The 25,899-nt window shown below is 54.3% G+C and overlaps 2 protein-coding genes across 2 annotated transcripts; one reads left to right on the forward strand and one right to left on the reverse strand.

The window, feature by feature from the left end:
* On the reverse strand, positions 1 to 936 carry LOC119934122 (olfactory receptor 10G6-like). The gene has a single exon (XM_038753527.1). It carries the CDS (start codon positions 934 to 936, stop codon positions 1 to 3), a length of 936 nt encoding a protein of 311 aa, XP_038609455.1.
* A 10,702-nt stretch (positions 937 to 11,638) lies between these two features.
* LOC119934940 (von Willebrand factor A domain-containing protein 5A-like) lies at positions 11,639 to 24,382 on the forward strand. The gene is made up of 17 exons (XM_038754519.1): positions 11,639 to 11,809; positions 12,240 to 12,442; positions 13,036 to 13,258; positions 14,537 to 14,712; positions 15,006 to 15,120; positions 15,740 to 15,909; positions 16,449 to 16,537; positions 16,846 to 16,990; positions 17,204 to 17,283; positions 18,479 to 18,593; positions 19,205 to 19,369; positions 19,582 to 19,682; positions 19,858 to 20,066; positions 20,509 to 20,700; positions 22,829 to 22,947; positions 23,155 to 23,281; positions 23,573 to 24,382. Exons 1-17 carry the CDS (start codon positions 11,767 to 11,769, stop codon positions 23,650 to 23,652), a joined length of 2,352 nt encoding a protein of 783 aa, XP_038610447.1. The 5' UTR covers positions 11,639 to 11,766; the 3' UTR covers positions 23,653 to 24,382.
* Positions 24,383 to 25,899: the final 1,517 nt, after the last annotated feature.

The raw sequence follows: 25,899 nt of genomic DNA on the forward strand, positions 1-25,899 counted from the left end.
TCAGCGGGGCAGGACGTCCTTGCGGCCGCCCAGCCTCCCCAACGCCGCCTTCATGTCCCTGTTGCGCAGCGTATAGATGAGGGGGTTGAGCAGGGGCGTGATGACGGTGTAGAAGACGGTCACCACCCCGTCCAGCGGGTCCCGCGCGCCCGGCCGCAGGTAGGTGAAGGCGCAGGGCCCGTAATAGGTGGCCACGACGGCCAGGTGGGAGGCACAGGTGGACGCGGCCTGGCGGCGGCCGTCAACAGAACGAATACGCAGGATGGCCGCGGTGATGCAGCCGTAGGAGGCCAGGATGAGGCCCAGGCAGGTGAGGGCCAGGCAGCCGACATCCACTATGGTGACCAGCTCGTTCAGGGCCGTGTCTGCGCAGGCCAGGCGCAGCACGGCCGGGATGTCGCAGAAGAAGGAGTCCACGCGGTTGGGCCCGCAGAAGGGAAGGCGGAACACGAGGCCCGTCTGCAGGAGCGAGTGGAGCCCGCCGCCCAGCCAGGCGCCCAGCGCCAGTGACCCGCAGACCCTCTGGGTCATGAGGGTGGCATAACGCAGAGGCCGGCAGATGGCTAGGAAGCGGTCAAAGGCCATCACGGTGTACAGGAAGCACTCGGCGCTGCCCAGGAAGTGGAAGGCGAAGAGCTGGGCTGCGCAGCCCCCGAACGAGATGACCCCGCTCCCCGGCAGGAAGCCGGCCAGCATCCTGGGGACGATGGCGGAGGAGATGGTCATGTCCAGGAGTGACAGATGGCACAGGAACCAGTACATGGGGCGGTGCAGCTTGGCGTCCAGAAGGATGGCCGCGATGATGACGCCGTTGCCAGAGAGGGTCAGCAGGTAGGTGACGAGGAAGCCCAGGAAGAGCGGAACCCCCAGCTCCGGGGGGTGAGGGAGCCCCACCAGGATGAAGTCCGTCACGGTCGTCCGGTTCTCGCCGGCCATGGCGCCGGGTTGCCCTCCTGACAGAGAAGCCGGCCTCTACGGTCAGAGCGGGGCAGTCCCCCTGGCAAGGGGCTGCCCGGTTCACCCCTGTGTGCTCCAGAGGGAGACCTGCCCCTCGCCCTCCCCGCTCCCATTCTTCCAGCCACCATCCCCGGTCCTGCCCCCTGAAAATTCCCACTCCCTCGGCTCCCGGGGTCAGCCTGTGAGGGCAGAGAGATCAGGGCCCTGTGAGAGTGAGGACCGAGTCGTGGGCTGTTAAACCCCCCAGGAGTCCCGGGTCTGAAAGGAGCCTGTGGCCAGCAGCCCAGCTCCCCGACAAGCTGGGTGGGAGGAGACTGATAGTGGCTGAGGTGCTTCCCTTTGTTCCCAAAAACAAGCTGTGGGACTTTTCCGGAGCCAAGGCTGATGTCAGCGACATCTTGGCCCCATCCCCAGGTTCCTGTCACCCGCCCACTCGGGGACCCCCTTAGGAAAACCAGGGGAAGGAGAATCTCCCTCAGGAAGGGCCCGCCACGTTGCCCTGCCCCTTCTCGCCCCCACTCCCACAGGGGAAGGGACAAGGAGAGGGAAATTCTGGTGATGTCCCTCGAGTTTGTTCCTTCGTTCGTTCCTTCCCTCCTTAGAGGATTCATCCTGGTATTTATTAAGTGCCAACCACTGTGCTAAGTGCTGGGGTGGATTCAAGAGGACTGTGGTGCTCAAGACTCCCCAAAATCAGTTCACAAGGGGTTCGGCCCACAGGCCCCCGGAACCCAGTCGTTTTCGTAGCAGCCCAGCCTCCTCAGAGCTAAAGCGAAAGTGGATTGGAGGTGTGGGGAGCGAAGGTCGGGAATAACAACTTCCTCAGCAGCCGCTTCGGGTTCTTCACAAACCAAGCCAGGAGCGAAAGGGCCCCTGAACCCCACAACATCCCGCCCGCCCGCTCACTGGTTGCCCTGGTTCCTGATCCTGAAGTCTGAGGTCCTAAACTTGATCCTGACAAGAGACTCCATCATTAATATTATAACACTGCTGTTTCCCTGTAATCTCCCTGATGGCAGGAATTATGTCTTCTAACTTTATTGTACTCTCCTGAGTGCTTAGTTCATGCATGGAGCGGGCATTCAATAATAATAATAATAATAATAATAATAATAATAATAATAATAATGATGGCGTTTATTAAGCACTTACTATGTGCAAAGCACTGTTCTAAGTGCTGGGGAGGTTACAAGGTGATCAGGTTGGCCCATGGGTGGCTCGCAGTCTTCATCCCCATTTTACAGATGAGGGAACTGAGGCCCAGAGAAGTTAAGTGACTTGCCCAAAGTCACACAGCTAACAATTGGCGGAGCCGGGATTTGAACCCATGACCTCTGACTCCAAAGCCCGGGCTCTTTTCCACTGAGCCACGCTGCTTCTCAATAATAATAATAATAATAATGATAATAATGATGGCATTTATTAAGCTCTTACTATGTGCAAAGCACTGTTCTAAGCTCTGGGAAGGTTACAAGGTGATCAGGTTGCCCCACTGGGGGCTCACAGTCTTAATCCCCATTTTACAGATGAGGTAACTGAGGTCCAGAGAAGTTAAGTGACTTGCCCAAAGTCACACAGCTGACAATTGGCGGAGCTGGGATTTGAACTCATGACCTCTGACTCCAAAGCCCGGGCTCTTTCCACTGAGCCACGCTGCTTCTCTATAAGTACTCAATAAGTTCTCAATAAGTACTCCTGATTGATGGATAATAATAATGTTGGTATTTGTGAAGCGCTTATTATGTGCCAGGCATTGTTCTAAGCACTGGGATAGATACAAGATTAGCAGGTTGTCCCACGTGGGGCTCACAGTCTTGATCCCCATTTTATAGATGAGGTAACCGAGGCACAGAGAAGTTAAGTGACTTGCCGAAAGTCACACAGCTGACAAGTGGCGGAGCCCGGATTAGAACCCATGACTTCTGACTCCCAAGCCAGGGCTCTTCCCACTAAGCCACGCTGCTTCTCGAAGTCCAGCGGATAGTCCACTGATTCTGGCCAGTGGTGACCCTAAGAACTTTTTCTGCTGTTCCACACGTGTGCCCAGCTAGTTTTTTCCTCATCCTTTCTCTACATAAGAGCATTTATTATTCTTGGTATTATTGTGCATACCAACCTTGGCCCTGAGAACTGAGACAGAAACAAAATAATCAGTCTCCCTGTCTGGCCCAGCGTTCCCTAGGCTAATCAATCAATCAATCAATCGTATTTATTGAGCACTTACTGTGTGCAGAGCACTGTACTAAGCGCTTGGGATGTACAAGTTGGCAACATATAGAGACAGTCCCTACCCAACAGTGGGCTCACAGTCTAAAAGGACTGTCTAAGAGGTATGGAGAGCAGGGATTCAAATCCCCATTTCATAGAGGAGGAAACTGAAGCCCAGAGAGGTTTAGTGACTGGCCCAAGGTCACACAGCAGAGAAATGGCAGAGCTGGAACTAGAACCCTGGTCTCCTGACTCTTCACAGTCTTCACCCCCATTTTGCAGATGAGGTAACTGAGGCCCAGAGAAGTTGTGACTTGCCCAGAGTCCCCCAGCTGACAAGTGCCAGAGCCGGGATTCGAACCCATAACCCTGACTCCAAGGCCCGGGCTCTTTCCACTGAGACAAGCTGCTTCTCTAAGGAAGCAGTGTGGCTCAGTTGTACGTATTTACTATTCTATTTATTTTGTTAATGATGTGCATATAGCTTTAATTCTATTTGTTCTGACGATTTTGACACCTGTCTACATGTTTTGTTTTGCTGTCTGTCTCCCCCTTCTAGACTGTGAGCCCATTGTTGGGTAGGGACCATCTCTAGATGTTGATGACTTGGACTTCCTAAGCATTTAGTACAGTGCTCTGCACACGGTGCTCAATAAATACGATTGATTGATTTAGCTTAATTCTGTTTGTTTCTGACGATTTTGACACCTGTCTACATGTTTTGTTTTGTTGTCTGTCTCCCCCTTCCAGACTGTGAGCCCATTGTTGGGTAGGGACCGTCTCTAGATGTTGCCGCCTTGAACTTCCCAAGCACTTAGTACAGTGCTCCGCACACAGTAAGCGCTCAATAAATACGATTGATTGATTGATTGATTGATTCATCCCCTCACCCTTTCTGCTAGATCGTACTATCACTGCCAGTATTCATCCCAGTATTCTGTCTCCGACCATGACAGTCAGGTTGTCCCACGGGATAACTGATTGGTTTCCTCCTTGTTGACTTGATTTCTCCAAATGAAATTCCATGCACCGGTCTCTTAATTGCATCCTATTTTCGGGGTCACTTTGAACTCTATTCCAGCCCGAATTCCCACCTTTATTTACCATAATGGGCACTATAATTCTCACCAGCACTAGCCAACTAGTTAACGGTAAGGGTTATTATCATTATCGTTCTGTTATCATTATTAATAATCATAACAATAAGATTATTTATTAAGCGCCTACTCTGTATCAAGCACTGCACCAAGTGCTGGAGTAAATACAAGATAATCAGATCCCACAGGGATTCACACTCCACACAGGAGGGAGCGCAGATATTGAATCTCCATTTGGCAGACAAGGGAACTGAGGCGCAGAGAAGTTAAGCGACTTGCCCAAGGTCACACAGCAGGAAAATGGCGGGGTTGGGATTAGAACCCAGGGCTTCAGATTCCCAGGCCCGCACACTTTCCATTAGGCCGTGCTGCTTCTCAAGTGCTTGCTTTATGCAAAGCACTGTACTATATGCTGAGAAAAAAAAATACATGGGGGAGAATTGGAGCCCATTCTTGGCCTCCAAGTGTTCACAGTCTAAAGAATAACATCGGGAGGGTGTTGGCAAGAGCCTTAAAAACATTCATTTTTGGGAGAATTAAATTCCAAATTCCAGCCAGCCAAATCTCATCCCAATCCTTCCACACCACTTCCACTCTGAGTCATGGAACAGGCTGTTTCCAGAACGCTCTCCCTGACTCCTGATCAAACCCATTCCTCCTTTCCTTTAGAAACATTACCAAAATCTCACCTCCTCCCAGAAGGCTTCCCAGACTAACTCTTCCCGAGTCAAGCACTCTGATCACGGTAGCTCCACCCGGTCCGCTGTTCGTGAGGTGTATCGAACCATCTTTCATTTAAAAAAACCTCCAGTTGCACATTTTTAATTGAAACAACCTTCTGGAACAAATTTGTCAGAGTGAGTAGCTAAGCTAAATTGAGTCGGTTTCCCATTGGCGAATTTTCGGATTAGCCAACGCACAGGTAGGGTTGCCCCCGGCGTGATCAAATGGGCCGTCCATCACCTGTTTCATGTTGTTTGTCTTGTCTTGGACTTAAGAGTCTACGTGGAGGTGGGGAATTGCATATTGGGCTGCTCTGCCTCCTGCTTTCAACTGGAAGTTACTGGAGGGCAGACTCAGTTCAATCGCTCCTCTTTAAAATCCGCTCCAGGGTGCCTGGGACAGAGGGTTGATTGGCCAGTGTTACAGAGCCCGTTGTTGGGTAGGGACCGTCTCTATATATTGCCAACTTGTACTTCCCAAGCGCTTAGTACGGTGCTCTGCACACAGTAAGCGCTCAATAAATACGACTGAATGCATGAATGAACCGTGCCTTGATCCCTCTCCATTCCCCGTGTTGGAAGACAGCGTGGCCTAACGGAAAGGGAACGGGAGTCAGAAGAGCCGGTTTCTAATGCAAGCTGTGTGACCTTGGACAAGTCACCTGCCCTTCTCTGGTCTTTCGTTTTCCTCATCCGTGAGACAGGCTATCTGCCCTCTTTCAATCAATCAATCAATCAATCAATCAATCGTATTTATTGAGTGCTTACTGTGTGCAGAGCACTGTACTAAGCGCTTGGGAAGTACAAGCTGGCAACATATAGAGACGGTCCCTACCCAACAGTGGGCTCTTTCCATTTTAAACTGCGAGCCCTGAGCCGGTCCAAACTATCTGCGTCGACTCTACGACTTATTTATTTTATCTATTTTATCTATTTATTTTATTTTGTTAGTATGTTTGGTTTTGTTCTCTGTCTCCCCCTTTTAGACTGTGAGCCCACTGTTGGGTAGGGCTTGTCTCTATATGTTGCCCACTTGGACTTCCCAAGCGCTTAGTACAGTGCTCTGCACACAGTAAGCGCTCAATAAATACGATTGATGATGATGACTTAGCACGGCGCTTGGCCCAAAGTGGGTTGTTCCTAAATACCTTAAAAGAAGACATCGCCTAATTGGGTTTCCTTTCCAAGCCCCATCGACACCGGAGGGAGGACGCACACTACCTGCGGGGACGGTCAGTGACCAGTCATCTTCGACGACCCGGGGTCTCTCTGGCGGCCCAGTCTTCGGCCCAGTTGCCTCCTTGCTTGCTCCTCCATGCTGCACGGATGCCCACCTCTCCCCCTCCACCATCCCCCCGGCGTGGGCCTACTGGTCCCTGTCTCTCGCCCACCTGGAAGGGGGCCGCCGTTTCCCCCCACCCCCGGCTCCTCAAAGCTCTTTATCTCTGATGCACCCCATCCCTGCCGGTTCCCAGCCATGACATCACTCCACCCCTCCCTCCCTGCCCCCCGACCCTGGGGATGCCCGCTGCTTCCCGGTGAGCTGCCAGGAGAGAAATTGCTCGGGACTTCATTAAAGCAGAGGGCAGACTTATGCAACGTGGGGCAGGCACACGGGGAAGGGGTGAGGCAGAACAGGCTCCTGGCAGTGGAGAAATCCTTATTATTACATTTATTCTTCCATTTATTCATAATAATGTTGATGCCAAGCACTGGGATACATACAAGGTAATCTGCTTGTCCCACGAAGGGCTCACAGTCTCCATCCCCATTTTACAGATGAGGCACAATCAATCAATCAATCAATCGTATTTATTGAGCACTTACTATGTGCAGAGCACTGTACTAAGCGCTTGGGAAGTACAAATTGGCAACACATAGAGACAGTCCCTACCCAACAGTGGGCTCACAGTCTAAAGGCACAGGCACAGAGTCTCACAGGCACAGAGAAGTGACTTGCCCAAGGTCACGCAGCTGACAAGTGGCAGGGTCAGGATTAGAACCCACGACCTCTGACTCCCAAGCCCGAGCTCTTTCCATAAGCCACGCTATTACTAACCCTTCTTCTACCCACTGCCCCTGCCCCAAGTGTGGCCAAGAGATTTTGGAGCAGCGAGCTGGGCCGTTTAATCCATCAGATGGCTCCCAAATTGCCAAGCAATAGAGAAGCAGCGTAGCTCAGTGGAAAGAGCTTGGGCTTTGGAGTCAGAGGTCATGGGTTCGGATCCTGGCTCTGCCAATTGTCAGCTGTGTGACTTTGGGCAAGTCACTTTACGTCTCTGGGCCTCAGTTCCCTCATCTGTAAAATGGGAATTTAGCTGTGAGCCTCACGTGGGACAACCTGATCACCTTATATCCTCCCCAGAGCTTAGTGCAGTGCTTTACACATAGTAAGCACTTAACAAATGCCATTATTATTATTATTAAGAGCCAAGCTTCCCCCTTCACAGACTCAGAATTTTTGGGCCAAAAAGTGACTGCTTCTAGTGAACCAATGCCATTATTATTATTATTATTATTATTATTATTATTATTACTCAATGACATTTATTCACTCATTCATTCATTCATTCACTCATATTTATTGAGCGCTTACTGTGTGAAGAACACTGTACTAAGCGCTTGGGAAGTCCAAGTTGGCAACATATAGAAACGGTCCCTATCCAACAGCGGGCTCACAGTCTGGAAGGGGGAGACAGACAACAAAACAAAACATATTACCAAAATAAAATAAATAGAATAGTAAACATGTACTAATAAGTAAAATAAATAGAGTAATAAATCTGTACAAACATATATACAGGTGCTGTGGGGAGGGGAAGGAGGTAAGGCGGGGGGAATGGGGAGGGGGCTTCCTTTGTTTAGAGCTTTCCCTTCCTTTCCTGTCATCTCCGTCTCCGATTGATCTCCTAGTCAGCATTCCATCCAGCGAAGCCTAGAGGAAAGAGCCAGGGCCTGGGAGTTGAAGGACCTGGCTTCTAATCCTGGCTCTGCCACTTACCTGCTGTGTGACCTTGGGCAAGTCACTTAACCAATCAATCACATCCTCCAAGCTCGCTCTCTTACTCCCTTCAAAGCCCTACTGAGAGCTCACCTCCTCCAAGAGGTCTTCCCACACTCAGCCCCCCTTTTCCTCTCCTCCTCCCCATCCCTCCCCCCTTCCTCTCCCCACAGCACCTGTATATATGTTCGTACAGATTTATTACTCTATTTTACTTGTACACATTTACTATTCTATTTATTTTGTTAATGATGTGCATCTAGCTTTAATTCTATTTGTTCAGACGACTTGACACCTGTCTCCATGTTTTGTTTTGTTGTCTGCCTCCCCCTTCTAGACTGTGAGCCCGTTGTTGGGTAGGGACCGTCTCTAAATGTTGCCGACTTGGACTTCCCAAGCGCTTAGTCCAGTGCTCTGCACACACTAAGCGCTCAATAAATACGATTGAATGAATGAATGGTATTTATTCAATGTGTTCGGTGGGCAGAGTACTGTACTAAACACTTAAACACATTCAACTATCTTCAGTGCTACAGTGATAAGCCACAGGACTGCAATCAGGGGCTGTGTGACTCCCACGATCCCCGCAAGACACAAGCACCTTCTTGCTAAGTAGCAGCAGATTTTCCGATCCCTGTAATAATAATAATAATAATGGCATTTATTAAGCACGTACTATGTGCAAAGCACTGTTCTAAGCGCTGGAGCCCCTGAACCTGCTCTGTACCTCTCGCCTCCCACCCTGCTTCCTCCCTCTTACCTCCCCCATTCCCCATCACCACCACATTTTTCACCCTCCTCTCCCTATTAACCTGTCCCCGCTCAGATGGGTCAGTAGGAAGAAGATCTTTGAGAAACAGCACTGTCCCATCGAAAGGGCCCAGGCCTCTAAGTCAGAGGACCTGGGTTCTAATCCTGGCCCTGCCGCTTGCCTATTGGGTGACTTGGGAAAATCACTTAACTTCTCTACGCCTCGGTTTCCTCCTCTGTAAAATGAGGATTCAATGTCCGTTCTCCCTCCTACTTAGTGTGTGAGCCCAACGTGGGGCTCTATTGGACCTGATTATCTTTTATCTACCCCAAGCTTGTCAGTAAGTGCTTAAGAAATACCACTGTTATCTATTAAGTCTTGGCTTTAGCATCTCTGTCCCAGAGACACCACTGTCTCTGGGTTTGTGAGGGTCCAATAGGCCCCCACACCGTCAAGACAATTGAATGAATTTGTTATGGCTTTCCCACCTAAACCCTGCCAGTCTGATGGAACCCACTGCAATCCAGCGCTTAGAACAGTGCTTTGCACATAGTAAGCGCTTAATAAATGCCATTATTATTATTAATCCCAGGCCCCCCAACTACCGCACCGGTTCCATGCCTTTGAGCCTGTTTTGGGTGGGGATTGTCTCTATTTGTTGCCCAATTGTACTTTCCAAACGCTTCATACGGTGCTCTGCGCACAGAAAGCGCTCAATAAATACGGTTGAATGAATGATTGAACCTGGGGGACATAGACTGTGGGATCACGAGACTGGTCCGATTGGATAGCTATTCGCAATTTGGGAAGAGGAGTCGAGAACTTACCCGTGACTGGGCGGCCGATACCAGACGGAACAGGGATGGATTCTCAATTACTTAAGCAAATTGGAAAAGTGATGCTGCAGAAACAGAATGAAATTCAGCAGGGCCAAGTGCCAGAAGGGCACTTAGGGAAGAAAAACAAAACACCAATACACTCCGTTCTCCTAGAATGGAGATGATGTTCTCGACAAATTCTACATTCAAGAAAACGCCTGCTGTAATGCAGGCATCAACTGAATCTTTCAACCCTGCACCTCGTTGTCCAGACAGATATGTGTTGCTGGAAGAACACTTCCTAATTCCCTTGTAGTGTTCTGTCTAAAATGCACAGGGAAAACACAAGCTATGGGAAAACCGAATGTACAGAATGGGAAAAATTTGTCCATGTAGTGATATGGCGGGAAAGAACCTGGGGTCAAGGTGGACCACAAGCTGAACCAGAGTCACCAGTGTGGCCCAGTGGATCGAGAACAGGCTTGAAAGTCAGAGGATCTGGGTTCTGATCCGTGCTCCGCCGCTTGCCCACTGTGTGACTTCAAGCCAGTCACTTATCTTCTCTGGGCTTCAGTTTCCTCACCTGTAAAATGGGGATTAAAAACCTGTTCTCCCTCGCCATTAGACTGTGAGTCCCATGTGGAACAGAGACTGTGTCCTGCCTGATTACAGTTCTTGGCACATAGGTTCTAATCCAGGCTCTTCCACTGGTCGGCTGTGTGACTTTGGGCAAGTCACTTAACTTCTCTGTGCCTCAGTTACCTCATCTGTAAAATGGGGATTAATAATAATAATGATGGCATTTATTAAGCGCTTACTATGTGCAAAGCACTGTTCTAAGCGCTAGAGAGGTTACAAGGTGATCAGGTTGTCCCACGGGGGGCTCACAGTTTTAATCCCCATTTTACAGATGAGGGAACTGAGGCCCAGAGAGGTTGAGTGACTTGCCCAAAGTCACACAGCTGACGATTGGCAGAGCTGGGATTTGAACCCATGACCTCTGACTCCAAAGCCCGTGCTCTTTTCCACTGAGCCTCGCTGATTAAGATTGTGAGCCCCACGTGGGACAACCTGATCACCTTGTATCCCCCCAGCGCTTAGAACAGTGCTTTGCACATAGTAAGCGCTTAACAAATGCCATTATTATTATGATTATTATTATTAGTAGTAGTAGTAGTAGTAAGTGCTCAGCAAATACCACTATTATTATTGTCATTATTATTAGATTCCTCCTTGGAAGTCTGTTATTAAAAAACAAAACCAACATGGTCTTGGGATGTAAACACAGGAATCTATCAGCAGGAGTCTACTAACTCTAAATGCTTAGTACAGTGCCCTTCATAGAGTAAGTGCCCCATAAATATTACTGATGACTGATTGCTCGAGTCTGACAGATGGGAGACAACATGGAGCCCTCTCTCTCTACTGCTGCATTTACCACATACAGGACCTGCCCCTGTCAATGGGGAGCCATTAAAGCAGTGGTGAGATCATATCACCAGGGGCCTGTAACTGCCCAATCAATCAATCAATCAATCAATCATATTTATTGAGCACTTACTGTGTGCAGAGCACTGTACCAAGCGCTTGGGAAGTACAAGTTGGCAACATAGTTGCCCAGTGAATTCCCGCTTCCCAAATGCAGTAAGCACTTAATAAATGCCTTAAAAAAAATCAGCCCCACCCCTCTCTGACTCTGTCCACTCCCCGGCCTGGGCAAGGAAGCTGGTCCACCATCCCCCTGCCCTCTTCTCCCCACCCTGCTCCACCCAGCTCTTCCTTCGGCCTCCCACTTTATCACAAAAACAGACCACGCGCTTCAATTTCCGCATTCCCCCAGCACTGCCTCTCTCTCTCTCTCTCTCTCTCTCTCCGTCTCTGTCCCTCTCACATATGCCAGACCCGACCTGATCGGCACCATTAATCATCTCCTTAGTGCTGGCCGAGTGCCAAGCGCTGTGCCAGGCTCTGGAGTGGATAGAGGGTAATCAGAAAGGACCCAGCCGCTGTCCCCACCCGGGGCTCACGGCCACCGGCTGCAGGGAAGAGGCAGGAAGGCTTCCCTGGAAATTCCAGGGGACTTGGAGCCCTCGCTGGGCTGAGGAGTCCCTGCCCTGGTCCAGAGATTCCTGGTTCTCACGCAGGAGGACTGAGAACATCCCTGCTGGCCATCATCCACTGACAGCATCTCCCGGCAGAGCCCCATTCCACCATGGCCCGTCCCTCTGGCCTCCTCACCAGCTCCAAAGAGCCCGGTAAGTGCCCACCGTCTCGGGCCCTAGGATGGGGCAGAGGGCATCTTCGCGGCGTGGGTCTGGGGGGGCATCCTGGGTGGCAGAGAGCTGCTGGTGGAGGTGGGCAGAACAGAGGAATGGTGTGGACGATAATAATAATCATGGTATTTGGTAAGCGCTTACTATGTGCCGAGTAATGTTCTAAGCGCTGGGGTAGATACAGGGAATCAGGTTTTCCCACGGGGGGGTGGGCTCACATTTTAATCCCCATTTTACAGATGAGCTAACTGAGGCCCAGAGAAGTTAAGTGGCTTGCCGAAGGTCAAACAGCAGGCACGTGGCGGAGCCGGGATTAGAACCCATGTCCTCCGATTCCCAAGCCCGGGCTCTTTCCGCTAAGCCTTGCTGCTTCCCCAACGTAATGCCCTCTTCCCTCGCCTCCCCCTTCCAGTGCCCCTCAAGAGCATCTCCGTGGCCGTGGCCATCCAGGGGTTCGTGGCGGACGTGACGGCGACGTTGCGCTACAAGAACGAGGAGCAGAGCCCCGTGGAGTCGGTCTTCGTGTTCCCCGTGGACGAGGACTCGGCCGTGTACGGCTTCCAGGCCGAGGTGGACGGGAAGACCATCGTGGCTGAGATGCAGGAGAAGCAGCAGGTAGGGGGGTGTTACCCCTGGGACCCTCCTCATTCCTTCCCTCCACCCTCGCCCTTCCCGTCCCTCGTCTCCCCCTTCCTTCCCTTCCTTGCCGGTCATCAGTCCGTCAGTCAGTCAGTCGTTTCTATTGAGCATTTGCCGTGTGCAGAACACGGTACTAAGCGCCTGGGAGAGGACAATTCATTCAATTGTATTTATTGAGCACTTACTGCGTGCAGAGCACTGTACTAAGCCCTTGGGAAGTACAAGTTGGAAACATATAGAGACGGTCCCTACCCGACAGTGGGTTCACAGTCTAGAAGAGGACGGTGTAATGATATAACAGACACAGTCCCTGCGCACAATGAGCTTACAGTCTAGAGGGGTCCCTCGCCCTGCCCAAGTCTTAAACCTGGCCTTGGCACGGCTACACTCCCAGCTGTGAATGCAGTCCTCCCCACCCCGTCCCCGCCAAAACACCCGGAGAGAGACGGTGCGGTCAGTCCAGTGCCCCCCAGCCTACGGCCCCCTTCCCAATTTCCCTCCCGGGCGGTCCCACCTCCCCACCTCCTCTTCCTCCCTGACTGCCCCCCTTCCCCGTCCCCCGTGTCCAGGCCCAGATGAGCTATGAGGACGCGGTGGCCCAGGGCCAGGAAGCTTTCCTGTTGGAGCGGGACCCCAGCTCCGGGGACGTGTTCAGCTGCAGCGTGGGCAACCTGCCGCCCGGCCAGGAGGCGAAGCTCAGCGTGAGCTACGTGCAGGAGCTGCCGCTGGAGCCCGACGGGGCCACGCGCTTTGTGCTCCCCGCCGTGCTCAACCCGCGCTACGTCCCCACCGGTGTGGACCCCCGATCTCCATCCTCTGATAACCCCTGACTCCTGGGGCACAGGGGAGGAGAGGCCCGTGGGAGCCAGGCCCCAGGGGGAGGAAGCGGGAGGGAATGGAAGCTGGCCCTGGACGGAGGTAGGAGTGTCTAGGCCTCCCTACTCCCTACAGAAAGATCCTGGGCCTGGGAATCAGAGGACCTGGCTTCTCATCCCAGCCCCGATACGTGCCTGCTGGGTGGCCTTGGTCAAGTCACTTCTCTATACCTCAGTTCCCTCATCTGCCAAATGGGGATTCAAAACCTGTTATGAATAATAATAATGATAGTAATTGTGCTATTTGTTAAGTGCTTACCATGTGTTCTAAGCGCTGGGGTAGATACAAGGTAATCAGGTCAGACACGGTCCCTGTCCCGCATGGAGATCACAGTCTTAATCCCCATTTTAGAGATATGGTGACCGAGGCATAGAGGGTTCGAATCCCAGCTCTGCCGATTGTCAGCTGTGTGACTTTGGGCAAGTCGCTTCACTTCTCTGGGCCTCAGTTCCCTCATCTGCAAAATGGGGATTCAAAACCTGTTATTAATAATAATAATGGTAATAATTGTGATATTTGTTAAGTGCTTACTATGTGTTGTAAGCACTGGGGTAGATACAAGGTAATCAGGTCAGACGCAGTCCCTGCCCCACAAGGAGACTGCAGTCTTAATCCCCATTTTACAGATCAGGTGACTGAGGCATAGAGGGCTCGAATCCCGGCTCTGCCAATTGTCAGCTGTGTGACTTTGGGCAAGTCACTTCACTTCTCCGTGCCTCAGTTCCCTCTTCTGGAAAAACGGGGATGAAGACTGTGAGCCCCACCTGGGACAACCTGATTTCCTCGTATCTCTTCCCAACGTTTAGAACAGTGCTTTGCACATAGTAAGTGCTTAATAAATGCCACCATTATTATTATAATTATAGAGAAGTAAAGTGATTTGCCCAAGGTTACACAACAGACATATGGAGGAGGTGGGATTAGAACCCAGGTCCTTCCGACTCTCAGATCCACGCTCCATCAAATAGGCCATGCTGCTTCTCCCTCCAATGCAAAGCGTGAGCCCCTTGTGGGATCTGATCATCTTGTATCTACCCCGGTGCTTAGTACAGTGCTTGACCCACAGTGAACACTTAAAAAATGCCACAATCATTACTATTTTTAGTATTTTTAGGCCCAGGGGAGGGAGGAGGGTGCTGGGGACGGGTTCCCAGGGCCATCGTGGAGCCCAGAGGGGGCCGGCATTCTCCGCAGGAGCGACCGAGGCCAGTGGCATCACGTCTCAGGTCCCCCGGGCTGCCCGCGGCGAGCTGCCCTATACGCTGAGCCTCAGCGCCAACATCCACTCCCCGTATGGCATCGAGAAGGTCCAGTCCAACTTCACTCTGGGGCCCCTGCGGTACCTTGGGGCGGACCAGGCAGAGGCCCAGGTGAGAGACAGAGGGGGAGAGAGGGAGAGAGAGTTGGTTTGTGCGTGCCCATTTGTGCAGTGGAGGGGTGGGGCGCAGCCCCTTCCCACTTCTAGCTTCACTTTGAGGGAGCGGTGGTGGCCCCCAACTCAGGGACTTTTCCAGACCAGCCCGGGGCTTTCTGCTTCAGGCTGGGTGGCCCCGCTTCACTTTCAGGTCCTCCCTCCCACCCTCCCCCCTCCCCCCCCTCCCCATGCCCATTTTGGGCCCAGACTCGACGGTCACTCACCATTCCCCGCCCCGCTGGGGCCCAGGTCTCCCTGGCGGAAGGGCAGCAGTTCGAGCGGGACGTGGAGCTCCTGGTGTACTACAAGCAGGTGAACACGCCCAGCGTGTGCGTGGAGGCCTCTCAGCCCGGGGCCCAACCAGGTGAGCAGCCCCTCCCCAGGCAGACCCCCTGTGCTCCCTGGGTGAGGCCTCTGGCCCTGGAAACCCCCTACGTGGGAGGCTGAGTCTCACGGAGAATTCTCCCAGAGTTTCACTTCTCTCCCTTCGGGCCCTGCCCTCCCCTCCTCCCGCTGAGGTGGGGTCCTTCCTCCATGCTGAGACCCTTGGTAACTGGGCAGTCGCCTCAGGCCAGGAAGAAGGGGCTCTTCCATGCCTTGTGCCATCTGTGCCCCCTGTTTCTCCATAGTCCATGGGGTCCGGTGCTGGGGTCCCCAGAGAAATCCTGCCCTACCACACCGAGTCTCCTCTGCCCTGGCGCTGGTGGGAGTGGGGAAGGGCCTTCGGCCACCGAACATCTGTCCATCTGCCTCTCCCGAGTCTCTCCTCTGGGAATTCCTCCTCCTATGAGTTCTGGGAGAGGCCTCCTGCTAGCAGGTCCCTCCAAGGGTCATCAGGAGTATCCCCCTGCCTCCGGGCAGGTGGGTCGCTCCCCCAGCTTTGGCCCGCGGAAGTCTCTGTCCAGGGGAGGGGAACGCTCAGCTCTGCAGGCCCAGCCGACGACCGGTGGTGAGGTTTGTGCCTGCGTGCTCCTTCCCGGCAGGCTCGCTGATGGGGGAGGCCGCGGTGATGGTGAGCTTCTACCCCAGCATCCCCGACCCCAAGGAGCAGGCCACGACCGGGGAGTTCATCTTCGTCCTGGACCGCTCGGGGAGCATGTCGTGTCCAATGTCCGGCGAGCTCCATTCCCAGCTGCGCATAGACAGTGCCAAGGTACCGGCCCCTCCCTGGCAGTCAGTCAGTCAGTCCCTCATTTGGTAGTACTTCCCGAAGACCCACCGCTTGCCAAACGCTGTACTAAGCACTGGGAAGTAGTGTTTGCATAAGAATTAGGCATAGACCCTGGTTTACCGTCTAAGAATACAACGCAGAAGGGAAGAGCAAAGATAAAGTGAAAGTCAGTGCACTGAGGTTGAAAAATCAGAGTTTCAGGCTCTTCCAGTTAAGAGAGCAGCCGCCACAATGGTCACAGCCACAGCTGCAGGGCAGTGTTTCCGTTACAAAGGTGGAGGAAGTCTCAGCCCTTCACAGTGGGAGGCCGGATGCCCCACAGAATTTGCCTCTGCAAGGCCAGGTGGACACCCCAGGGGTTGAGGAGAGGGCAGAGACCCAGTGAGGAATTTCCTTGCTGCGGGGAGTCCCGGGCCCCAGACCGTGCGGAACCACCGGAGTGAGTTCTGTCTGGAGGCCGTCCCGCTCACGCGGGCTCTCTGCGCCCAAGGGTCACCGGGCCGTGCCCGTCTTTCCCGTAGGAGACGCTGCTTGTGCTGCTGAAGAGTTTACCCCTTGGCTGCTTCTTCAATGTCTACGGGTTCGGCACCATTTTTGACTCCTTCTTCCCGTGAGTACTCCGCCTGCCCATCCCAGCCCTGAGTCTGGGGAGAAAGGGTGAAGGGGGTGGATGGCAGGGGGGCTCTGGCGGGGCACGGGGGCAGAAGGAAGGTGGGGGCAGCTGAGACTGTGGGCGTGGGGTTGTGGGTCCGTGCTGAGGGGCTGGGGCAGTGTCCGTTCTGAGCGTCAGGCTGTGTACACGCTAAGGAGCTGGTAGTGTCTGTGCTGAAGGGTAGGTAATGTCGCCCTGAGGGGCTGGAGTTGTCCACACTGAGAGGCCGGCCAGTCCATGCTGAGGGGTTGTTGGTGTCCGTGCAGGGACAGCGTGGAGTACACGCAGCAGTCCATGGAGGAGGCCGTGCAGAGGGTAAAGTGTCTGCGCGCCAACTTGGGGGGGACGGAAATCTTAGCACCCCTGAAGAGCATCCTCAGCAATGCCTGCAGGCCGGAACATCCCCGGCAGGTAGGGAGCCAGAGGATGGGAGGAGGGAACCGTGGGGACCCGATCCTCTCCTCGGTCTCCGGGCGCAGGGCCGCGCGATGTGGGCACGGTGACCGGGGCCCATACTGGGAGAGGGCAGAGATGCCCCTGCCACCCCCCGGGCGCACATGGTGGGGTCCGATGGACTGGAGCAGCCAGAGCCCTGGGTCTGATGGGGCATCCTTTCCCCAACAGCTCTTCATCTTCACGGACGGAGAAGTGGAGAACACGGAGGAGGTGATAGCCGAAGTCCGGCGCCACAGCCTGACCCACAGGTCCTGCGAGACTAGAGCTCACTCAGCCTTCGACTCGCCCTCCTTACTGAGCACTGGCTCTGGGCAGACACTGTACTAAGCCCTAGGGAGAGTACAATTCAATAGAGTTGCTATAAGGGATCCTTCCCCTCCGGGAGCTTATTTATTTATGATGGTATTTATTAAGCACTTACTATGTGTCCAGCACTGGGGTAGGTACAAGCTAATCAGGTTGGACACAGTCCCTGTCCCACCTGGAGATCACTCACAGTCTTAATGCCCATTCTACAGATGAGATAATTGAGGCACAGAGAAATGAAGTGACTTGCCCAAGGTCACACAGCTGACAAGTAGCAGGGCCTGGATTAGAGTCCAGGGCCTTCTAACTCTCAGGCCCGTGCTCTATCCACTAGGCAATGCTGCTCCCCAGTCTACTGGGGCTAGCAGGGCAGAAATTGATGATGGGGAGGAGGACACAGCAGAGAAGAAGTCTCTGTCCCTCAGGGTGATGGGGGCGAGGAGCGTGGCTCAGGGAACCCAGGAATGCTGAGGTGGCTGTAGAGGGAAATTCAGTCATTTGTTCAATCGAATTTATCGAATCAATCGAATCGATTCGTTCAATCGAATCGAAGAGCACTGCACTAAGCTCTTGGAAAGTCAATTCAGCAACAAATAGAGACAATCCCTACCCAACAACAGGCTCACAGTCTAGAAGCGGGGACATCTAGAAGGCGGGGAGACAGACAACCAAACAACACAAAGCAAGTAAACAGGCAAGGAAACAGGAAATAGGGTGGGGAGATGAGAGGTCAATCAGGGAAGGCTTCCTAGCAGACAGGTGATTTTAGTGGGCTTGGAAGATGGGGAGAGTAGTGGCTTTTGGATGGAAGATGTGAGGCAATCCCAAGCAGGAACGGGGCGTGAGCGAAGGCTGAGCAGCGAGAGAGGCCAGAGTCAGGTGCCTCCAGCTCGCCAGGGTGGTCTGGAGGAGGCTGTGGGGGGGACCTGGATGAGTCTGTGGTTTGGGAGGGCTCAGCGCCCACCTCGGACTCTGGGTCTTGAGTTAGGTGCCTCCTGCCCCACAGCCCTTGGCTCTAGTCAGCCCAACATCCTGCTATGGGCAGGGGTGACCCCCCGTGGGTAGGGAGCATGCAGTCTGGGCCGGGGCCAAGAGGGGAAGACCACCGGGGTCTCTGTGTCCCCCCATCTGCCGCAGGTGCTTCTCCTTCGGCATGGGGGAAGGAGCCTCCACCGCCCTCATAAAGGGCATCGCGCGGGCCACGGGAGGCAGCGCAGAATTCATCACGGGGAGCGACCGGATGCAGCCCAAGGTGAAAGACCCCCACCCTCCCACCGGGTGCCCCCGGCCAGGGCCGATCAGGAAGGCTCTGCCTATCCATCAGCCAGTCCCACCTGCCCAGGGAAGAGCCTGGCACAGGGGCATTTGCCCACAGAGCTCACAGCATCCCAAAATTCCCCACTTCTCGCTCTGGAGCCCTGAGCTTCCTGTCATCTGTGGCACATTCCCTTCCCCAGTTCCCTCCTTCCCAGCTCCTTCTTCCTCCACATCCTCTGTCCCAGCATCCTCCATCCCAGTATCCTTTTCCCCCGCTCCCTGTCCCACAGCGGCTCAGTGGAAATAGCCCGGGTTTTGGAGTCAGAGGTCATGGGTTCAAATCCCGGCTCTGCCAATTGTCAGCTGTGTGACTTTGGGCAAGTCACTTCACTTTTCTGGGCCTCAGTTACCTTATCTGTACAATGGGGATGAAGACTGTGAGCCCCCCGTGGGACAACCTGATCACCTTGTAACCTCCCCAGCGCTTAGAACAGTGTTTTGCATATAGTAAGCGCTTAACAAATGCTATTATTATTATTATTATTATCCCTCTGCCCTGTCCCAAGCACCCCTGGGCCCAGATACAAGCTGTCCCATGTCCCTCAGGCTCTCCAGTCCCTGAAGCGTTCCCTGCAGCCCGCGGTGCAGAACGTCTCTTTGAACTGGACCCTGCCCCCCGGGCTGGAGCCCGTCCTGCTGTCCCCAACCCCCAGCGTCATCTTCGGGGGTCGGAGGTCTATCGTCTACGCCCAGCTAATGGGGAAGCAGCCGGTCAGTACTCATTCCTCTCCCTCACCCCACTTGAGGCCATGCTGGACATGGGGATGGGTCGGGGGAGTTGGCTGGGGGGTTGGAGGATCCAGGGCCTCTAGGGAGTGAGTGGGGTTTCTGCCCATGGAGGGATGACCACTTGTGCCGCCCTGGGGCTCTGCCTAGGCCGGACAGCCTCTCTAACGACTTCTGATTCCTCTGTACCGGTGCAGCCGTCAGGGAGCACGGGCTCCGTGTGTCTCCGGTTCACGCTCAGGGGTCAGGCCCTTGAGAACACGCTACCATTCGTCCTGCAGCCCGACTCGGATGCCAAGTTAGTGCTTCCCAGTGGACTCTTCCCCTCCCGCCTTCTCCTGGCTGCCCCACCCCTGCCCCCCATTCTCCCAGCATTCTCACCCCAATTTGCCACACTTCCCTAGATGGGGGCACTGGGTGGGAGGGCAGCGGGGAAAGAGTAGGGGCAAGCCCTGTGGGCTCTGCTGTTCCAGACTGACTGTTCACCGCCTGGCCGCCAAGGCCCAGCTCCAGACCCTGGATGCTTCCGGCCGCCGAGCCTCGGACGAAGAGAAGGCGAAGGTGGTGGCGGTCAGCATCCAGTCCGGCGTGGTCTCCTCACTCACGGCCTACGTGGCCATCCACAAGGAGCTCGGCCAGCCCCTCCAGGGGCCCCTGGTGCGGAGGGATGTGCCACTCACAGGTATCCCCCACGGGCCCCTCACCCAGCTGTAGCTGATTTGGGGCCCGATTCCTCTGTCCAGGGTGGCTGGCCAGGGGGACTCCGGGGGTTCCCTCAGGGCTCCTGGGGGAGATGGCTGCTCATTCAGATTCCCAGGATGAGCACAGTCCCCCCACCCCCACCTCCCAGGCTCTTTGGATGGCGTGTGAATTCCTGGTCCTGCCGGGTTGGATGGAACGGTTGGCCCCTTGGAGTCCTGGCCAGAGAGGGGCTGTGGTCCCTTACCTCCTTTCACCTAGAGAACCTGGGCCCTGCTGACTTCACTGACCATCTGTCCCATTTTGTCCCCCTGTCATCACCACCTACTCTCCCCATTGACATCTACCCATCCTGTTCCCTGCCATCTTCCCCACCCTTCCCCTGCCCATTCCAACCTTCGGGCCTCAACCCTCCTGCTGCCCAGCCTTCTGTTTTTCAGCTGCCCCCTCCCCTGCCACGGTCGTGGATAACTTCATAGTTGGCCACAGTTATTTCGCTGCCCCAAGATGGACAAGAAGGGCCACAATGGACGCCTTATTCTCTTGCTGTAAACTCATTGATTTAAATGATGAAACGGACTCTTCTCTCATGGAATCCTGCCAGTCTCCGAGCCCAGGTGATAGCCGGATCCTGGCCCCATTCCCACCTCTGTGCCTCTCTCCCCTGTAGTTATGCATTCGAGTGACAGGTGCACTTGTGCCTTATCCACCCACTATCAGTTGAAGGGTCTCCGTGTTTCTAAGAAGGCCTGTGTCCCGTGTATTGGCTCTCCCAAAGGGGAGGTCGAGTCCAGATTCCTCCACCCATCACCGACCCCGACCCCAGGCAGTTGAGGGATGGAGAATTCTTCGCCCTTCTTCCTCCCTGGGCCTGGCAGCCCCTTGCCCCCTGTAGTCCTGGGGATGGAGCGGTGGCAGCACGTAAGCTACGTGGGCACAAAGCCTGATTGGGTGAGAAGCAGCATGGCTTAGTTGATAGAGCCTGGGAGGACCTGGGTTCTAATCCTGGCTCCACCACTTGTCTGATGTGCTACCTTGGACAAGTCACTTCACTTCTCCATGCCTCAGTTACCTGTAAAATGGGATTAAGACTCCGAGCCCCATGTGGGACGGGAACTGCATCCAACCCTATTGGCTTGTATCTCCCCCAGTGCTTAGTAAAGTGACTGGCACATAGTAAGTCCTAAACAAATACCAGAAAAAAAATGGATGATGCCAAACAGCCACTATTCTGTGAGAGTCATTCAATCAGTGGTATTTATTGAGCGCTTACTGGGTGCCGAGCATGGTACTAAGCACTTGTATGTCTGATATGGCTGGAATAAGTCCAAATGAGAGAGTCTCTCTGGGGGCCGGTGCCCCCACTGCTCTAGAGCCACTGTATTCCCCTCCCAGGTATATGTAGTGCCCAGAGTTCTCTCAAGAGGCTCCAAGGTGGCGGATACAGCAGGAACTTTGAAAGTAAGCACACTTGTCTTAAAGGTTCCTGGTACCAGCCAATCCAAGGTATTTCCTGAGCATCAACAAAATGCAACTGTACCAAGCTCTTAAGATAGTATAATGGAAGCCAGACCCTCCATTCCCTGCCCTCAGGGGGCTTGCGCACTAATCGGGGAGATGGACGGTAATTATTTGCAGAGAGTCGTGGGAGAAAGAGTAAGAATGTGGCAGGAAATAGGGCAACTACTTCAGGATGAAGTAGCCGAATGACTATCCCCCCAAAATACATATATTCGTTAAGGACTGAGAATAAGAATATCATTCGTAGGTACTCTGGGTAACTGGTCGATGCTATTAGGGAATATTGAATTAATCGGAGATGACCTGCTGGAAGAGGTGGGATTTTAGGAGGACTTTAAAAGCGGGAGAGATGTGGTCTGGCAGAAATGGAGGGAGGTACCAAGACAGAAGAACAGAGAGTTGAGAAGGTAAACTCGGGGGAGCCAAGACTGTAAAGAGCCCTTCGGGAAGATGTGGAGAACTAGCCAATCGTGAGGAATTTTTTGCTTGATACAGAGGGAGATGGGTCGCAAATGGAGATTTTTGAGGGGTTGCGGGTACCAAGCAACATTTCAAGACAATAAACTGAGCCACAAGTATAGACCTAAGTGCAGGGAGGCTGGGGGGCAGGGAGGCCAGTGAGGAGGCTGAGACAATAGTCTAGCCATGATGTGACCAGAGCTTGGACCAGGGTGGTAGCGGTTTGGGTGGAGAGAAAGGGGTGGCCCTGGGAAATGTCCTGGAGAAAGGACGGTCAGGATTTAGCAGTCGACTGGATGTGATAGCTGAAAGACAGCGAGGAGTGGAGCTTGACGTCGAGGCTGTCAGCTTCTGGGACAGGAAGGCCAGTGGTCCTAGCGACCGAGATGGGACATTTAGGAGGAGGAAGAGGTGGCAGAGGAGAGGGTTTAGAAGGGAAGATGAAAAGTTCAGGTTTCAATCGATTGGGTTTGAGGTGCCCATTGGAGGCCATGGAGACAAGAGGAAACACGGGATTGAAGGTCAGGCGACTTGGAGACCATCTTATAGAAGTGGAAGCTGGAACCGTGAGAGCAGATTAGCTCCAAGAATGAGAGAGTGGGGACCCAGACTGAACTCTGATGGGACCCCCACAGTTAGGGGGTGCAGATGGAAGAGGAGCTAGTGAATGAGACTGAGAAGGAGCAGGAAGGGAAGTAGGGAGAGAACTGGGAGGGTACCACATCCCTAATGACTTGCCTCTCCTCCCCACAACTCCTGAGGAAGCCCCCCTTCTCCAGCTGATTTCTCTGCAGAAGGCAGATGGCTCCTGGGCACTGGATGGAGCTCTGGCCTCTGTCCTGGGGGTGAAGGAAAAGGAGGTGTCCTCTTCGCTCCCTGGACAGGTGAGGCCCGCGGGACTAGGGCTGCAGAGAGCACTCCCTGTCTGCGGCAGATGTGGGGAACTCAGGGACCCCCAAAGGTCTGCTCTGCCCTATGCTCAGGGACAGACCCCCGGGGGGCCCCACAGGTGGGCATAGGTCTAGACGGGGGATCTGGGGCATGGGGAGGAACCCAGGATGGGGTCTCAGCTCTGTAATGTGGCTGTCCAGGGCGTGGACACTGCGGTCTGGGCCACCGTCCTGGCTGTGGTCTGGCTGCACAGCACCGAAGGGGACCGGAGGGATGAGTGGGAATTACTGGAAGGCAAGGCCGTGGCCTGGCTCCGTGCCAAAGCAGGTGAGACCCCAGCCCAGGAAGTTCCTCCCCTACCCATGGCCCCTGTGGCCCCTGTCCAGGGTTGGGGCTGTCTTACCATCCCTTCCTCTGGGAGAGCTGCCACCCCCGAGTCCCTCACTCCCCATTGCAGGTGTCTCTCCCGTTCCCGCTCCGGCCCCAGTATTCTCTGTCACAGTGTCCTCGGCCCTCTGAGCCCTGGGCTGCCCCCAAACCTGTACTAACGGGCCAGGCCTGTCTGCTGGCCCTGCCATCAACCCCCTCACCCCCTGGCTGCTCCTCCCCTGCTCACAGGTGCCCACCTGGTCGAGTGTCTCCGGGCTGCCAACACCCTGTTGAAGGCATCTGTGGCTCCTGCCGTCTTCGGTCTGTGAGGGGACACAGACACCAGGACACCCTCAGATCTCCTCCAACTGCCGCTCCTTCCCCTGCCTGGCCTCTCCTGGGGGAAGGGGAGCTCTGGGCCCACCGACTTCCCTGTACCCCTTTCCCCCCGCCCTGCCTTGCTCCATCCCATTCTCCGCTCTCTGCCCAGCTCCCAATTCTGCCCCATTCCCAAGTCTGCCCCATTCTGAGCTCCTGCTCACTGTGGGTGGCTGAGGAGATTTTCTCCTGAGCTGGTATCAGCATTGGTTCCCGTGATGCTGACCGGTCTGCTCCCATTTGGACCTTCAGTGGGGGAATGTTTGAGCCTGATATGGGGGGCTTCCTATGCCCTCGCCCCAGCAGAAGTTCCTAGCCCTCTTTAGGCCATCAGGCCGGCCCAGTACAGACCACAAACTGAGTCCCAGAATCAGGGGCTGCCCGGGTTGTGCTGCCAACCTCCTGGCCCAGGCCTCCCCCGACCCACCCCGGCAAGGGGCTGGGCATCTCTGGGGCATCTAGCCTGCTGGTGCCTCGGGGGAGACAGCTGCTGGGTGCCTTAAAGCCAATGGCCAAGTGTCTTTGCTTGATGCGGAGAACAATAGACAACACTTAGAATATTTTGATTCGGGGGAGAGACATTTAAAGAATGTGTTTCAGAAAACCGGTCCAGGCAGCAGGGTGAAGTACGGACTTGAGAGAAGAGAGGCTGGAGGTGGGACGTCAAAGAGGAGGCTGATGCAGTACTCAAGTCAAGGTTTGACAAGTGCCTGGACCAACAGGGTGACAGTTTGGATGGAGAAGGAAGAATGGATTGCAGAAATCTTGTGGAGGAAGTCCAACAGGATTTAACGAGAGCCTGAATACAGGGGCCGAAAGAGAGAAAGAAGAGTCAAGGATAATGCCACGGTTATAGGCCTGAGAGAAGGGGAGGGTGGTGGTTTCTTCAACAGTGAAGGGGGAGGTGGGAGGAGGAGAGGATTTGGGAGGGAAAATGAGTTCAGATTTGGACTTGTGGAGATTGAGGTGCCGGCAGGATAGCCGAGCAGAGACATACTGGTGGCAGGATGAAATGCGAGACTGCAGAGGAGAGAGGTTGGGCTGGAGAAGTAGATTGGAGGTCAAACACAAAGGGGGGTAGCTGAAGCCATGAGAATAGGTGAGGGTACAGATCAAGACAAGAAAAGGAGCCCAAACTGAGCCCTAAGAAATGCATGTAGCTATGGGGTGGAGCACTTTACCTTGTTTTCCCGGGCCCTGGAGTTCCCCACCTCCTGGCTCCTCACCCCAGTCCTGTGGCATGGGTCTTTGCCCCGCCCTCCTGCCCCGTGAGGGAGGTGGAGGCTGAGGATGGGGTGCCACCCCCCTAGGTATCCGCTCACCTCAACGAGGCCCCTTGGCTTGCCAAAAAGCTCACTGTTATCTGCAAATCTTGGGATTAAAATGACTGAGATGCCCCTGGGCTTGGTTTCTGGTGTCTTGTTCCAGTCATTCTTCTGCCTGGCTCTCCTCCTGCTCCATCCAGCCAGTCTGCTGGCCCCTTCCCCTCTCCTCCCTGCTGCCCCTCCCTGAGCCCCCTCATCTCCACACCTCTGCTGCCCCTCGGTCAGTGGGCCCTCCTCGCCCTGGGCAGCAGCTTCTGGGAGATGTAGCTAAGTGGCCTGCAGTTAGAGTGGCCCCTTCCTCACTCTTCCTCCTCCCTCTCCCTGCTTTGCTGTAGGATGGGGAGGGGGGGAATCTCCCAGCATCCACCGTCATCGTCGTGCTCAGTCGCCGCTGAGGGTGTCTGGGTCCCATTGGTGAGTGGAGGGGAGATTGTGTTTGACCGACTTGCAGTCCCTCTCAGAGCCCCATGCCAGCTCCTCACTCTCTGCCCCTTCAGTCCTCTCCCCCATCTCAGCCCCTTCATGTGCCATCCCTGACTCTGGCCCCTGAGGAGATCCTGGGGACTAAGGTTTATCCAGTCATTCCACTGCTGAGATCCAAGATAAAGCCCAGAACTGTGGGGGCTCTTCCCCCCATTTCCACCTCCCCAACTTTCCCTGGTGCCATAGCCTCCCTGGGAATCAACCTGAACTAACTTTTCCCCCAGGCACAGTGGGCAGGGGTTGGGCTTGAATGGGTTCAGACTTCCTGCCCGAAGAGAACTTTGACAAAATAGGCATATTGGGCTATGATCGGCTGTCCCCTGTGGACTGCACACATTGTAGCATCAGTGGGCCGTGAGGTTATCACCAGGGAACCAGGTGGCGGGGGTC

The sequence above is a fragment of the Tachyglossus aculeatus genome, chromosome 11 (assembly GCF_015852505.1).
Source record: "Tachyglossus aculeatus isolate mTacAcu1 chromosome 11, mTacAcu1.pri, whole genome shotgun sequence".
NCBI classification, from domain to species: Eukaryota; Metazoa; Chordata; class Mammalia; order Monotremata; family Tachyglossidae; genus Tachyglossus; species Tachyglossus aculeatus.